At 58.4% G+C, this 16,111-nt stretch overlaps 1 protein-coding gene across 2 annotated transcripts in view; it reads right to left on the bottom strand.

Moving 5' to 3' along the window:
* The window catches only part of GRAP2 (GRB2 related adaptor protein 2), a 72,234-nt gene that overhangs the window by 13,472 nt on the left and 42,651 nt on the right, over positions 1–16,111 (bottom strand). The window contains exons 2-4 of one of the 2 annotated variants that reach the window (XM_004610523.2): positions 12,113–12,204; positions 3,542–3,633; positions 911–1,030 (exon numbers count right to left, since the gene is read on the bottom strand). In XM_004610523.2, coding sequence (XP_004610580.1) covers positions 911–1,030; positions 3,542–3,633; positions 12,113–12,190 — 290 coding nt within the window. In that variant the 5' untranslated portion in view covers positions 12,191–12,204. Of the gene's footprint in view, positions 1–910; positions 1,031–3,541; positions 3,634–7,416; positions 7,432–12,112; positions 12,205–16,111 lie in introns of those variants that run through there. The other variant, XM_055142263.1, reaches the window with a different exon arrangement.

Below are 16,111 nucleotides of genomic sequence, written 5' to 3'. Positions count from 1 at the left end.
AATTACTAAAATACCAGAATTCCAAAACCACAGCAGCCGCTTTCGTGGCCGTGCGACATCATATGCTCCTCATTCTCAGCAATAGAACACAAATGATCTAATGATGCCTTTTCGGCAGGTCTGATGGTTGGGGGGAAATTCCGAATAATAATAGTGGGTTTTCTGTCGAAAATTGAATATAATCAAAGTAAAGAGAGAGTCAAGTGAAAATCATCTGCCACACAGGCAGGGTGGGGGGTGAGAGGGGAGTTATATTGGGGTTCTTGGTGGTGGAACATGTGCACTGATGAAGGGATGGGTGTTTGATCATTGTATGACTGATCATACATTTCATTTTTACACCTGAAAACTTTGTAACTGCTCTCATGTTGATTCAATTAAAAAAAAAATCCATGGGGTTGGAGTGATAGCACAGCAGGTAGGGCATTTGCCTTGCACTCGTCCAACTCAGGTTCAAATCCCAGCATCCCATATGGTCCCCTGAGCACCGCCAGGGGTGATTCCTGAGTGCAGAGCCAGGAGGAACCCCTGTGCATTGCTGGGTGTGACCCAAAAAATCCAAAGTTTTTTAAAAAAAAAAGATGAACAGCCAGGGGAATGAGGGTAATCAGGAGGGTCACCATCCCACAAATACTCTGAGTATCAAGGTGTAAGGCACGTGAAGGCCCCTCGCTGCAGAGGGTAGCTTCTGTCCTTCCAGAAGCGCCCGGCTGGGAAGGGGAGGCCGAGATGTGGACATGCAACTGCCTCCTGAATTCCACGGCCCCGCAGCGCTGGTCTGTGGCACAGGAAGTGGGTGGCGGGTGGCCCCTGGCTGACTTGCTAAGGTCACGCTCACGGCCCCTGAGGCCCCAGCAGCCCTGGACAGGTGGCAGGGGGTGGGGGGTGGGGGGAGGGGAGGAGGCGGTACCTGACAGAGATGGAGAAGTCCCCAGGGGAACTCTGGCTGGCCCGGATGATGAAGAAGCCAACCTCCTTGTCCATGAGTAAGTTCTCAGCCTGGTGTCGAGAGAGGCCTTCGTGAAACCATCTACAGCGGGAGGAAGCCGGAGAATGCGCGTGAGGTTCTGGGTGATGGTGAAAAGGGCGGTGAAGAGTGTGGCAGAGGGGTGTGTGTGTGTGTGTGTGTTTGTTGCTGGGAAGCAGGTGGCCAGAGCAGAGTCGCCTCTGAGACCAAAGTTTGGACCTTCTCTTCCCTGTCCCCTCGGCCCCTCCCCGTCCTCGGCCCTCCCCGCCAGAGGCCTCTGCGGCTTGCAGGCCTGGATCACGGGAATGAGTAGCTGCACCCAAGGGAGCCATGTGTGAGTGACCGTGTCGGGGAGGGAGGCGGGGACGGGATGGGGACAGAGATCAGGGCCTGAGGTTTGTGACCCGCTGGGACCTGGGAGAGTTTAGGGGCTAGTGCTTCCAGGGTGTGTGTGTGTGTGTGTGTGTGTGTGTGTGTGTGTGTACTGGGAGGCACGTACCAAACTGGGCAGGATTGCCTGCCCCCCCTTGTGAACACTGCCGTCACAGGGAGCCAGCCTTGCAACTGCTGCTGTGTGCTGTCTACACAGCCAGTTCCGGAGCTGCCCCCCAAATGATCTCTACTGTCGGCAAGGTGGCACTCTGGGGAAGCTACTGTTTCTGGGGAGGCCCTGAGCTCTGCTGTCTGGCGTAGAAGGGGCAGGTGATGGCCAGGGGTCCAGACCCTCCTTCAGGTGGGGCGTCCCTGCACGGTGGACTCGGGGCTGCTGGTGGGCTCTGAGGGGCTGAAGTAGAGCCCGCCCCCCCCATCAGGTGCTCCCACAACCCCAGAGGGTTGACGCGGAGGGACCATGGCTCCGGGGTCACTTGAGGAGACGTTCGGGAAAGGGAGAAGGATCCCCGGGGTTTCACATGCCACTTCCTCCTGGAGCTTGTCATCAGCCATTCAGCAGCGTCTGTCACATGAACGCAGCGCGGGGCCTGGGGGTCTAGCCATGGGCAGGACAGACGAGCGCCTCGGCCCTCCCAGAACTTGGGTTCCCGTGGAGAGAGGGAGCGAGGACGGGAGACACCGCGGGAGACACCGCAACCAAACCAGGCTGACAGGGAAGAGAAGGAGACCCAGGGGGAGGGGTGGGGAGTGTGTGTGTGTGTGGGGGGGGAGGTTGTAGTTTCAAATATGGAGCTGGGGGGGGAAGCTGAAGCGATAGCAAGCTGGGAGGGTGTTTGCCTTCCATGTGGCCCACCTGGATTCGATCCCCGGCATCCCATAGTGTCCCCTGAGCACTGCCAGGAGGAATTCCTGAGTGCGGAATCAGGAGGAACCCCTAAGCATCGCCATGTGTGACCCCAAAAGCGATAATAAATAAATAAATAAATAAATCACTGCCACTGTCACTGTCAGCCTGTTGCTCATCGATTTGCTCGAGCGGGCACCAGTCACGTCTCCATGGTGAGACTTGTTACTGCTTTTGGCATATTGAATACGCCATCATAAATAAATAAAATATGAAGCTGGGGGGGGTGTCTTCTGAGCAGGAGGATGTGCTAAGTCTAACGGAGATGGGGTGATGAGATGGGGCCCGCCCTGGGGTGAGGGAGCAGAAGCAGGGGGAGGAGGAGCAGAGGTAAGGGTCCCAGGAACGGGGGAGAAGGAGGTGAGAGGTGGGGGGCGGAGGGGTGTGTGTGTGTGGGGAAGCCGGCTCAGGACAGTCTGAGGTGGGCTGGCTTGCTGGGAGGGATGTGGGGGCAGCAGACGTTTCTGCTGAAGGAAGGCAGCTGCTGCAGTGTGTGTGTGTGGAGGGGGTGGGAAATCCAGACGCACAAGCCCCCCAACTGCAGCAGGGCAGGCTGGCGGGGATGGACCTCTCTCGTGTCCCCCAGAACCCGGCCGTCAGGTCAGGTGCGAGTGGAGGGCAGGGGCTGAGAGGATGCGAGGAGTTTAGGGTTCCTGCCACGGCCTCTGGCCTCTCCCGGGAGAGCGGGGCTGGGGGTAGGCGACCTCCTGGCCGCCGCCTGCCCGTTACCCACTGGATAGCAGAGCTCGGGGTCTCCCCGGAGACAGGAGTTTCCCCAAAGTCCCACCTTTCCAACAGCAGGGATCATGTGGGGGACCAGCCCCAAGCTGGCTGTGTAGACAGCACCGCTCCACCCGGAGCTGCCACCCGGACCCGGGTCCGAGAGCACATTGGGGTGCTCGGCGCAGAAGGAGGAGAGGATGGGAGAAAAGCAGAGAAGGACCTTCAGAGGAGGTAGCAGCTCTGAGGGTGCTGGGGTGGCCAACCGCGCCCCCACTGGAAACGCCGTGATTATAGTGACAGATGATGTGAGTCAGTAAACTTAAAATAGGTGATATGGGCTCATGACGTCAGACTCGAAAGGCAACACCGGGAAGTGCCAATCTCCCTCCCACCCTGGCCTTCAGCGGGAGGTTCCCGCGCGAGAGGCAACCATCTTCCACAGAGCCTTGGGTCTGCTCGGATATTTATCTGCACAGATAAATTTAGCGAGGGCTGGAAAAAGCAAGGGGGGAGTGTGTGTGGGTAGGAGATGGCGGCAGGCTGGAAATACTTACTCAGGAATCTGGATGTCTATAAAATTCTTGGGCACGTAGCCTTCTTGGCTGCCGAGCTCTGCCTTGAACCACTCCTCTTGGTTACTTAGGATCTGCAGGGAGGAGAAGGAAGCGCAGCTCGCAGGGAGGCTCCCGGGAGACGCCGAGGGCAGCAGAGAAGGGCTGGGAGGCAGCGGTTGCCCGGGAGGCAGGCTGCCACTCCGGAGGGGAGGGCGGCTGATCTCTGCAATTTGGCTTCTCTCTCTCTCTCTCTCTACTCTCTCTCTCTTTGGGTCACACCCGGCAATGCACAGGGGTCACTCCTGGCTCATGCACTCAGGAATTACTCCTGGCAGTGCTCAGGGGACCATACGGGATGCTGGGATTCGAACCCGGGTTGGCCACGTGCAAGGCAAATGCCCTACCCGCTGTGCTATTGCTCCAGCCGCCCCCCCCTCTGTTTTGCTTTTTGGGTCACACCCACAAAAGGGGTTCCTCCTGGCTCTGCTCTCAGGAATTATTCCTGGAAGCGCTGGGGGACCCTATGGGATGCCGGGGATCAAACCCGGGTCAGCTGCGTGCAAGGCAAACGCCCTCCCCGCTGTACTGTGGCTCCAATTTGGCTACTCTCGACCCCAAGCTGATTCTCTCCACTTGAGCCACCCCTCACGTGACCCCCTCCCCACCTCGGTCGGGCCCCTGAGACTCAGCCCGGGGGTCTTCTCTGACCCCGTCTCTCCCTCTTTTTTTTTTTTTTTTTGCTTTTTGGGTCACACCTGGCGATGCACAGGGGCTACTCCTGGCTCTGCACTCAGGAATTACCCCTGGCAGTGCTCAGGGGACCATATGGGATGCTGGGAATTGAACCCGGGTCGGCCGCATGTAAGGCAAACGCCCTACCCGCTGTGCTATTGCTCCAGCCCCTGACCCCGTCTCTCTTAATTTTGAATTCATCTTCTCTCAGGTCTCAGAACTTTCAGGAATTTGTCGGAAGCAAGGCCAGCCCCTCATTTTTGCTTCTTGCCCAGGTAACCAGGAATCTTCTTCCGTTTGTTCTCTTATTTCTAAACAAGAGGATGAAAACTTCCACAGGCTCACGGGGCCAGTGCTGGAAACAGTCATTCCGTGTTCACACTTCATGTGTCTCAGAGTTTGGACATATTTCAAAATATTTCAAAATATTTCTAAACTTGCTTTTAAGGGGCCAGGGAGATGGTACAGCAGGTAAGACGCTTGTCTCGCGTGCAGCCAAGGCGAATTCGATCTATTGCATCCCATACGGTCTCCTGGGCCCCGCCAGCAGTCACCTCTAGCACTGATCCAGGAGTAAGCCAGGAGTTCCCCCTAGTGTGGCCCCCAGGCCCCTAAATAAACAAACCTGCTTTTAGAGCAAGTTCATGGGCAAAACCATAAATCCCATCTCCCAACGATATGGTGCTCCCCCAGCCTTGATCTGAATTTTGTCACCTATCTTGATGACCCGAGACGGGCTCTGACTGGTTTCCAGTTGTCTCAGAGAAGGGGCTCCCCCCGCCACCCCTCACCCCGCCTGTCTCGAAGGCACGCGGCCAAGACCAGGGCAGTAAATCCAGAGGAGGCGGGGAGAGCGAACGCATGGGGAGCCCGGGATGAAGTCATGAAGCCGCCCAGGTGGACGCCCAGGAGCCCTCCCACTCCTGGACCCGGGGTGAGAAGCCATCAATCTCCACCACTGCCTAAGGCACTCCGCTTCTTCTTCCTGGGGCTGAAAATGTCCTAATGGACAGGAGGACAGTGATAAAGGGGGAAGGAGAAGCCGGACAGGAAAGATTGCCTGGAGGACGGGCCATCTGGGTGGCCCAGGAAATGAATGGAGCTACTCAGAAAGCCAGGGGCAAGGGGGCAGGGTGGGGGGCAGCGCGGAGCATTCTGGGAAGGAAGCGCAGTGCATTCTGGGACGAGAGCCTGGTGCGTCCTGGGGAGGGGCCCTGGTGCATCCTAGGAAGGGGCCTGGTGTGTACTGGGAAGAGGGCCTGGTGCATCGTGGGAGGGAGCTTGGTGCATCCTAGGGAGGGGGCCCTGGTGCATCCTGGGAAGGGAGCCTGGTGCATCCTGAGAAGGGGCCCGGTGCATTCTGGGAAGGGAGCCTGGTGTGTCCTGGGAAGGGGCCCAGTGCATTCTGGGAAGGGAGCCTGGTGCATCCTGGGAAGGGGCCTGGTGTATCCTGGGAAGGGAGCCTGGTGCATCCTGGGAAGGGAGCCTGGTGATTCCTGGCAAGGGGCCTGGTGTGTCCTGGGAAGGGGCCCTGTGCATCCTGGGAAGGAAGCCTGGTGCATCCTGAGAAGGGGCCTGGTGCATCCTGGGAAGGAAGCCTGGTGCATTCTGGGAACAAGGGACCAGGGAGTTTAGATGGGGGTCCCAGAAGCATGGAGAAAGGAAGTTGAGGCACAGGGCCCCGCAGCCCATGTTGAAATGCCTGGACGTTGATCTTGAAGCCTGGGGGAGCCAGGGAATGGGAATGTTCTGGAGGGAACGGCGGAGAGTCCGGAGGGGGAGGGCGCTGAGCGCGGGGCGGGGTGGGCGAGACGCCGAGCGCGAGCGCGGGTGATGCACGTCACCAGCGGGCACGTGGCGGTGGGCCCCGAGGTGGCGGGTGTTTCGGAGGCACCCAGGAAGCGAGAAGGGAAGGACTTCGTGACTGTTCCGGGAGCCGAGGCAGAGGAAATTCTGGCGTGACTGGCTCTGGCTTGGGAGACTGCGGGGGTGGCTCTGCCTTCACTGGAAGAGAAGATGCAGGGGGAGGGGGAGGAGGAGGGGGAGGGGAAGGAGGGGAAGGAGGGGGAGGGGGAAGGGTGAGGAGGGGGAGGAGGGAGAGAGGAGGGCGAGGGGGAGGAGGGGGAGGGGGAGGAAGGGGAGGGGAGGAGGGGGAACAGGTCTGCGCGGAAGCTTTGGGCTCCCATGGCATGTGGGGGCGCCCAAGTTGCCCCCTGGGATCGCCTGGGAAGAGAAGGTCGGGGAGCAGCAGGGGGCCCATGGCTGGAATCAGGAGAGACTGGGGTGCTGGCTTGGGGTTGGGGGTGTCGGCGCCGTCTGGGTGCAGCTGAAATTGGGGGTTCCTAGAGATGGGAGGAGCCTACTTCTGCTTTGCACCCCAGGGGGATGAGAGGGACGGCGCTCTGGGCTTGAAATGAGCAGACCCGGGGTCTCTGCCGGCCGGGACCACGCGGCGCGCCCTGGGAAGCCCTCTGCCCTCTTGGCAAAGCCCACCAGCCCGCGGGAGGGAGGAGGGGGACGGCGGTGCCAGCTGGCACATCATGGAGCTGCCACACAGCTCCAGGGAACGCGGGGACCCCAGAGTCCCCGGGAACAGGGCTGCTGGGTCTGTCAGTGTCGCTCCGTCAGCTGCCAACCACACCTCCCACCCCCGCCCCTACCCCAAGGAGGAAGGATGCTGTTGCCCGAGGACGTGCCAGGGTTCCCGGGAGCCGCTCGGCCCTGTGCGTGTGTGTTTTGAATGTCATCATTTGTTCGGAGGAAATCAGAGCGTGTCCCATATTCGAGTTCTAGAATTGCTGAGAACGGAAAACGCGACGGTTCCTAACATCAGAGCAACTGCTGGTACCGCGGAGGAGGGCGGGGGGTATGTGTGTGCCGAGGGGGTGGGGAGCGGGAAGCTGGGAATCTAGGTCAGAGGAAGCGCTGGGAAGCCGGGGACAGGAGCTCGGTGCAGAGAGAGAACATCGCGGGGCTCCCTCGGGCCAGCCCCCCTGCCTCCCGGTGCCCGCCTCCCCATCACACAGGGAGCAAATGGGAAGTACCCCAGCGAGCAGGGAATGGGGGGTGGGGGGGTTAAAGAGGCCGCTCGGAAGCAGGGGCTCGTCCCCGTAGGAAGCGCACTTGGTACTCAGTTCTCTGACCTGAAACCGGCTGTAATTGTAATCGTGGTTCCCACTCATCTACCTCCTCTGGAAGCGGCAAGATTATCCCTCGATGCTGGCCATTCCTGCCCGCCACCTGGCGCTCAGTCTGCCTTCGCCCCTGTTCCCAGGGAGGGGGATTGAGAGGCTTTTTATGGCGTGTGAAAAGGAAGGCTTAAAAAAAAATCTCATTTTCTGTAATGAAGAGACTGGGTGGTGTGTGTGTGTGTGTGTGTGTGTGTGTGTGTGTGTGTGTGTGTGTGTGTGTGTCTGGGGTGGGGGGGCTGCTGGCTTCCTCCTGCCGTTGCCAGCCCAGGGGCCCCAAACTTCCTGTTCATCTCATCTCTCCACCTGTTCGGTTTCCCCTTATCTCTCGTACCAATCGAGGCAATCTAAACACCCAGGAAGTTTCGTGCTGAAGTTCACCGTCTCCTGGTCCTTATCGTGTTGCCCGTAACGAGGATCGTTTTCCGGGTTGTCTGGCCTGAGAACAAGTTGAACGAGGGAAGAGGATGAAATGTGCGGCCGGAACAATGGTTTTAAATTGGACAGAATTACAGCTCTCAGGGGCAGGGCAGGAATCTGCAGCACTGAGCAAGTGAATTCCGTAGGACCAGCTCTCAGCTTGGAGGTGGTGCTTCTCTTGGAAGGGCGGGGGTCAAATTCAATGCATTACTGGGGGCTGGAGCAATAGCACAGCGGGTAGGGCGTTTGCCTTGCATGCGGCCAACCCGGGTTTGAATCCCAGCATCCCATAGGGTCCCCTGAGCACCACCAGGGGTAATTCCTGAGTGCAGAGCCAGGAGTGACCCCTGTGCATCGCCGGGTGTGACCCAAAAAGCAAAAATATATATATACACAAATTCAGTGCGTTACCCGAACCCAGAGAAATTCACTGGCTTGAGACCTTTTTTTTTTTTTCTCTTTTAGATGGCGTGTTTGGGAGTTGGAGGTTCGGGGCTGTGTGTGGCCGCCGGGAGGGAGGTTTGTGACCGGAGCACGTGGGCAGTGTCCGACTCCAGACTTGGCCAGTGTCTCACGGGACAAGTGCCTGGCCAGAGCGCCCTGCCGACACTCATCTGGGTCACCCCTCAGTGCAAATCAGGATGGCGGGGTGGGGGTGGGGTGGGGGGGGAGGTATTCACTATTTGTATCCGGTGCAGGGATTTCAGGGGTGACTAGGAGTTGGGGGGGCTTCACCCTGAGAAATTGGGTCTGGAGTGGGTAGCTTGGTGGTGAGTCTATCACATATTTTGGGGACCTTCTCATGAAAATGGGAGCCCCCTGAGCATTGAAGGCCAAAACCATGAGAAGACATCCCGGGAGTGACCTGCGGGGGGCAGTCAGGAGCCAGCGTGGGAAACGCAGGAGGCATCTGGGGTGTCTCCCGCATTTGGGGGTGAGGGGCAGGGACTGAGGTCCTGCCCTGCTGAGGCCACGGCCCGGTCACGGGCCTCTGGGACAGAGATACAGGCGAGCCCAGCCATCCAGCAGCCCTGTCCCTTTCCCTCTCCTGGACAGAATTTGGGGCGGGGGACGCTGGGGAGGTGGTGGCTGGCCTGAGAGAGTTCTAGGCGACCCAGAACACAGCTGCCGATTCGAGAAACCTGTCCCGAGCGCTCCTCTGGGGCTGGGACACTGTCCTCGGTCGAGTTGCTGGCGGTCGGCACTCACAGCCAGGGTAGTGACCGCTCAGTCGTTCACTCACCATACAAGAGAGAACAGCAACCCCCCCCCCCCACACACACACACACACAGACATACACACAACCCGCCTGCGAGACCCCAGGCAGACAGACGGCAGACATGCCTCCTGCCCTCACAGGGCTCCCTGGGGAGGGGTGGTGAGCAGGGAGGGATGAGTGTCGGGAGCACGGCGGATCAGCGCACTCATAAACAGCTGTCAGGCAGGGCAAGATGGTAAGTGCCTCGAGTGAAGTGTTTGTGAAACGCTGTGGAAGTGTAGAAGATGGAGTGGGCCGGGGTGGGGAGACCGTGACGGCCGTGACAGCCGGGCTGATGCCTGGGAGCATGCGCGCTCGGGGCTCAGACAGAGACATCTGGAGCAGGGGCTGGCCAAGAGCTAGCACGGCGCGCCTCGTGCACAGGGTGTGGACGTGTGTGTGTTGTGTATGCGGGTGTGTGTGGGTGCGTGTGTGCGCACATGTGTGCATGTGTGTGCATGCATGTGTGTGCAGGTGTGTGTGATGTGTGTGGGTGGGTGTGCATGCGCATGATGTATGTGTGTGGGTGTGTGTGAGATGTGTGTGGGGGTGTTTGTGCATGCGTGTATGTATGCATGTTCGCGTGTGCATGTGTGTGCAGGTGTGTGTGATGTGTTTGGGTGCGTGTGCATGCGCGTGTGTGCATATGTATGCGTGCATGTGTGCAGGTGTGTGTGATGTGTGTGGGTGTGTGTGCATGCGCATGATGCATGTGTGTGAGTGTGTATGAGATGTGGGGGGGTGTGCATGCATGCATGTGTGCGTGTGTGCATGCGTGCATATGTGTGCAGGTGTGTGATATGCTTGGGTGCATGTGCATGCATATGATATACGTGTGTTGGTGTGTGAGATGTGTGTGGGGAGTGTGCATGCATGCATGTATGCGTGCGTGCATGTGTGCACATGCATGCGTGTGTGCGTGTGTGTGCATGTACGTGAGAGGGCTGGGCAGAGGGTCAGGGCCAGGTGGCTTAGATTTCAGTTAGTCATGGGAAACCTCCAAGTGCTTCGGAGGAAGGAAGAGAGGGATCTGATTTGTCTTCGATAAAGGTCCTGGAGGAGGACGAGATCAGAGTGATGTGGTCAGTCCCGGGCGGGGCGAATCGGAATGGGGAGGGGACCCTGACACTGAGCATCTGCTCGGGGCCGGGCCGTGACTTCTAGTCCTTCCCACAACCCTGAGAGATACGTGTGGGCGGCTCTTATCGATGAAGACACGGAAGCTGGGGGGGGGGCAGTGACCGGCCCCAGGCGCTGATGAGCTAAGATTCACGATTCCTCTCAGCTGTGCGGCTCCACAGCCCAGGCCCTTCCCACCGAGGGCGGCGGTCCCGGAGTCAGAGCTCACCGGGCGCCCAATAGGTCCAGTTCGAGCTGGGGGCGCGTGACCTGACTCCCTTGCGCCCTTTGCACGCTGGCGGCCTGGGAGGATGTGAACGTGCTCCCATGAACGTGCTCCAGAGGTGGGGAGCACCCCCCAGGAGCAGACACTGCTCTCGGACATCCCAAGCTGGGAGCTGGTCACACCCACAGAGTGACGTCTGGTGGGCAGCTTGGAATGTGGGTCTGGAGGGCGAGAGCTGGAGGCTGTGTGGCAGAGGTGGGGAGAGCTGAGGTGAGTGAGATGCAAAGGCCGGGGCCCGGCTCAGACCACAGGGACAGTGGGCAGTGGGGGGGGGGGGGGGCGCTTCCCTGGCATGCAGCTGCCCTGTTCAACCCCTAGCACCACACAGGCAGCCCGAGTCACGCGTGCCCTGCAGGCATCACCCCACCCCGAACCCCGGAACCAGCAGGAGTAACCCCTGGGTCCCCTGGGCTCACCCCTCCAGACCCCCCAATATACATCAGAAGGGAAGTTTTCATTCGGGTCAGAGAGAGCCCTCCTGGAGTGTTCTGGAAAGTCAGGAGAAAGGACCTCCGGGGGAGGGACAGTGAGTGGAGTCCCGTTTCTGTCCCCGGTTAGGCCACATCCAGTGGTGCTCCGAGCGTCCCACCGCGCCCCGGGGACGTTTGATGCCAGGGCTCGTAGCACTTCCGGCCCTTCGGCATCTTAGGGGGACATTTATACTCTGCAGGAGCTCACTAGAGGGTTTGGGGGAGCCTTGGGGGTGAAAGGGCGATTCTAGTATATGGAATAGGAGGTGAGGAGGAGGAGGGGAGAGAACTCACCCCCTTGGTGGCAGCGAAGGAAAGACATCAGCATCTGGACTGAGGAGCAGAGTTGAGGAAAGCGGGTGTTGGTGTCAGAGGGGCCACACCCAGCGGCTCGAAGGGGGCCCCCAGGGCGCGGTCCCGGGCTCCCACCTGAGCCCAGTCCCAGGCCCAGGTGTTCTGGGAGTTGGCTTGTGAGCCCTTCCGTGCTGGTGGGAGCACTCTAGCTGTGAGGGAGCACTCTAGCCATGAGGGAGCACTCTAGCCGTGTGGGAGCACTCTAGCTGTGAGGGAGCACTCTAGCTGGGTGGGAGCACTCTAGCTCGGCGAGTGGACGCTGCAGCCCTGTGTGTGGCGGGCGGGCGGGCATGGCCCTGGGGCCCGTCTCCGTCCTACCACAGCCTCCTGCACCCTCCTCTAGACCTTCCGGCTAGGTTCAAGCTCAGGAGCGCCCTAAACTCATCTCTGAACTTGGGCTTTTGCTCCAGTCACCTCCTTTGCTCTCCCCGGTGCCAGCATAGTCACACATTCCTGCAACCCCCCATCTTCCCAGGTGGGACTGACTGTTGCCTCGCCAGTGACCCCTGAGCACTGGTCTCTGCCCTCTGGATGGGCCGCTTCCTCCTCCAGGCAGCCGCCCCTTGGGACAGGGATGGTGGCATATGCCCCACCTGCTGGCTGGCATCCTTTGAACTGAAGCGAGCTTTTCTTGGGGAAGGGAACAGTGTGTTTTTACTACCCAAAGGCGCGGGTCGGCAGATTTCCCCCCCTCCCCCGGAGCGGAGTCACCCCGGGGGGGCCCCACCCCCCGCTTGGCCTACCTTCAGAACATCCCCAGTGTGGAAGCTCAGTTCATCCTCCCCGGACGCCATGAAATCGAACTTGGCAACAGCCTCCATGTGGTCAGGCGGCGCTGGGAGAGAAAGAACGTGGTCATTGTTCCTTGCTGCAGGGAAGGGCGGGGCGGGCCTGCGGGCCCAGCGCTGGGCCGGGTGCAGGCCCCGGGCTTGGGTTTGCTCGTTTCTGGGCCGGAGCAGTCGGAGCTGTTAGGGATCCAGTTCCAGTATCATATTCTGAGCCCCCGGAGCAGAAACGCAGCCCAGAGATGGTCTGTCCCCCTCTCCTCTCACCCCCACCCCCAATCCCCGGGCCTGGCCAGGGGCCACCACTGAACCGGCTCTGTTTCCGGCTGATAAGGGCAGAAGCCTTGCTATCTTCTTGAGCTGCGACCCGAGGGGCGGGAGGGACTTCTGGAAACGCTGCCCCCGGGCTGTCCCTCGGCAGCTATATTTAACCTGGCAGTGTTAATTAGACAGATGCCATTTTCTCTTGTACATCTGAATCATTTAAGAGCCTTAGACATCCCTGGTCAGCAGGGGGCGGGGGGGGGGGGGGGGGACTTAGCATCCTTCTGCCTGGCCGGAGAGAAGAAAGCTTCCTGCCTCTAGGGCCGGGAGACGCCATGACCAGGTTGCTCATGTCTCTTTATTCCGCAAGCCCAGCATGTTAAACAATTCATTATTTTCATTTATTTATTTATTTATTTAGGTCTTTTTGGGCTGGAGCAATAGCACAGCGGGTGGGGCGTTTGCCTTTCACGTGGCTGACCCATGTTCGATTCCTCCGCCCCTCTCGGAGAGCCCAGCAAGCTACCAAGAGTATCGCACCCGCACGGCAGAGCCTGGCAAGCTACCCGTGGCATATTGGATGTGTCAAATACGGTAACAAATAAGTCTCATAATCGAGAGATGTTACTGGTGCCCGCTCGAACAAATCGATGAGCGACGGGATGACAGTGACAGCGACAGTGACAGTGGTCTTTTTGGGTCACACCTATCAATGCCCAGCGGTTCCTCCTGGCTCTGCACTCGGGAATTACTACGGGCGGTGCTTGGGGGGGACCCTCAGGGATGCCAGGGATGGAACCCCGGTTGGCCATGTGAAAGGCAAATGCTCTCCCTGCTGGATGATTTGATTGCTCTGGCCCACATGAAACATTTTAAAATGTTAATATTGAGTAAAAAAAAAAAAACAACAAAACTTTGAGGGGCCACACTCAGCAGCAGTGCTCAAGGCTACCCTTGGCTCAGTGTTGAGTGCTCACTCCACAGTGCTCAGGGGGCCATGTGTGGTGCTGGGGATGGAGCCTGGGCCTCCTGTGTGCAGAGCACACGTCCAGCTCTCCAGCACCGGGATCCGTCTCCCCAGCCCCAGGTTAAAATCTCTGTCATGCAGTCCTGTAAGAGTCCAGGGCACTGGTCAGCAGGCACTGTGTCCTCCCGCAGGGCTGGAGAGGGGAGAACTGTCTTTCGAGTGGGGAGAAGCCCTGGCCCAGGCGCCTTATTCTCCTGCGACTGTCGGCCCAGCAGTCTTAAACATCTCACATATTAATACTGAGTTAAAAATACTAGCTCGGTCAAGGCCATGGGTAAGTCACCCCACCCCTCGGAGTCTCAAGTGGCTTCTTCTGTAAACGGGGGTGCAGATATTTGACTCACGAGCCCCAGAGATGAAATTCCAGGCTCGTTTCCGAATGTAGCACGGGAACGAGCTAATTGCTGTTTTTTTGTTTTGTTTTGTTTTGTTTTTTTTCTTTTTGGGTCACACCCGGCGATGCACAGGGCTGACTCCTTTCTCATGCACTCAGGAATTACCCCTGGTGGTGCTCGGGGGACCCTATGGGATGCTGGGAATCGAACCCGGGTCGGCCGCGTGCAAGGCAAACGCCCTCCCCGCTGTGCTAACGCTCCAGCCCCGCTAAGTGCTGTTTTGAGGGTAGTTGGGATGAATCGGTCACAGCCAAGAAAGCCACAGTGAAGCGCAGTTTCCGTTCTCCGAGGAACTTCTCTTGGGGACGTGCCGCTTACTCTCCTCTTCCCCTTGGAACGCGGTGCCGCCTCCTGTGACCCTCAGGGGCAGAACCAAAGCGGCTGCAGGGGCCGATGTTAGGGACAACTTGCCTAAGCCTGAGACGCTTTAGAACCCTCGGACCCATTCGACTTTCAGTGGCCAGAGCACTGTGGCTACTCAGTGTGCTCAGTGGGGGTTCTCTCGGTGGGCGTTTCAGTCACGTGACACCGTTTGGGTAAAGAGGAAGGAGGCAGTGGAGAGATGGAGGCATGGAGCTAGCCGGGGGGGCTAATTCCTCCGATTTTCCACAAGGGCCTGGTTTCCCCAAGCTAATCTGTAGAGCGATTATTACCAAGCCTCTAGATGGATTTCCCACTCAGGAGAGCCTGGCATGCTCCCCGTGGCGTATTCATACCCCAAATACATGAACAGATATATACATCCCTCTCGGAGAGCACGGCAAGCTGCCAAGAGTATCCCGCCTGCACGGCAGAGCCTGGCAAGCTCCCCATGGCGTGTTTGATATGCCAAAAACAGTAACGATAGGTCTCATTTCCCGGGCCCTGAAAGAGCCTCCAACCATTGGGAAAGACAAGTAAAGAGAGGTGCTAAAATCTCAGGTCTGAGTGTAATAGAGACGTTACTGGTGCCCGCTCGAGTAAATCGACGAACAACGGGATGACAGTGATACAGTGATAGATGGATTTCAGGCAAAGCGCATTTTAGGAGCCAAAGGAATCATGATGAGGCTGGAGCGGAGCACAGTGGGGAGGGCGTTTGCCTTGCACGCAGCTGACCCGGGTTCGATCCCCGTCATCCCATAGGGTCCCTCAAGCACCGCCAGGAGTAATTCCTGAGTGCAGAATCAGAACTAACCCCTGAGCATCGCTGGGTGTGACCCGAAAAGCAAAAATAAAAAGTAATTTTTAAAAAAATCCTGTGTTTAAAAAAAAAAGAAGAAAAAAAAAAGAAATCATGGTCACACCTCTCTGCCTTCTCAGCTGCCCAAACTTATTTCCAAGCAACAAAATGACATGTCTTTTCAAAAAATGCCTGTTTCTTCGGACAAAAGGCGTGCCTGTTCTTCAAGGTTTGTCCATGGAAGGCAAATTGGAATGCTTTGACCTCAGATGACCCAGTGACGGGGAAGGAGGTGTGCGTCCTGCGTGGGGAGGCTCAGTGCCTCAGTGGATCTGGTGTGGTGCACCCCATTATTTTGGCCCAGGGGGCCTCCCTCATGAAGGCCTGGCCTCTGGTTTGCAGGACATTGAGGCTTCTGTGGGTTACCGCCAGGAAATCGCCACCAGACAGGGTCACCTCTGGAGCTCAAGTGCCCGCTCTGGAAGACAGGGTCCCATTTCCATGCAAATGTGCCTTAATAAGCAGGACGCAGAGCCGAGGGGAGGGCAAACGCTCAGCGTACTAGACAGCCACCCACAGTCGAGACGCCGAGCACACATCCCGGCAGGCGGCGGGCATGACCTTGAGCTTGGGAAAAGCTTTCCCGTGTGACCTGTAACTCAGGTGAAAAGACAGACAGAAGTGAAAGTGTTCTCGGTGACAGCCAGCACCTTGCTCTGTCTCCCCCCCCTGCACACCCCCCCGCCAGGCGGGTGGCGTCACCAAGCCCAGCTGATAACATGAATCCTGACTCAAAAAAAAGAAAAAGAAAAAGGAACCAATTAAACAGACCCGCTCTTCATGAAATCATTTTGGAAAAAAAAAATTGTTTGCATCCCATTTCCATTTGGGAACTAGAATCTGCTCAGCTGCCTGCAGGCGGGCGGGAGCCGCGGTGCAGGGTGGCGTGTGCGTCCTTCCCTGCGGATTCCACCCTCCCGGCTTCCCTAGGGCACTGGGCAGAGGTGAAGGTGCCGCCCCTGGGGGTCGGGCCGCTGTTCTGTGGCAGAAACGCATGCAAATGTGTGTGTGCCCTGTTGCTCCGTATCCTTCAGTTTTCAATTTTGAAA

The sequence above is a fragment of the Sorex araneus genome, chromosome 6 (assembly GCF_027595985.1).
Source record: "Sorex araneus isolate mSorAra2 chromosome 6, mSorAra2.pri, whole genome shotgun sequence".
NCBI classification, from domain to species: domain Eukaryota; kingdom Metazoa; phylum Chordata; class Mammalia; order Eulipotyphla; family Soricidae; genus Sorex; species Sorex araneus.
The sequence above is the reverse complement of the archived record's forward strand: the minus strand, read 5'-3'. Positions and strand labels throughout refer to the sequence as shown.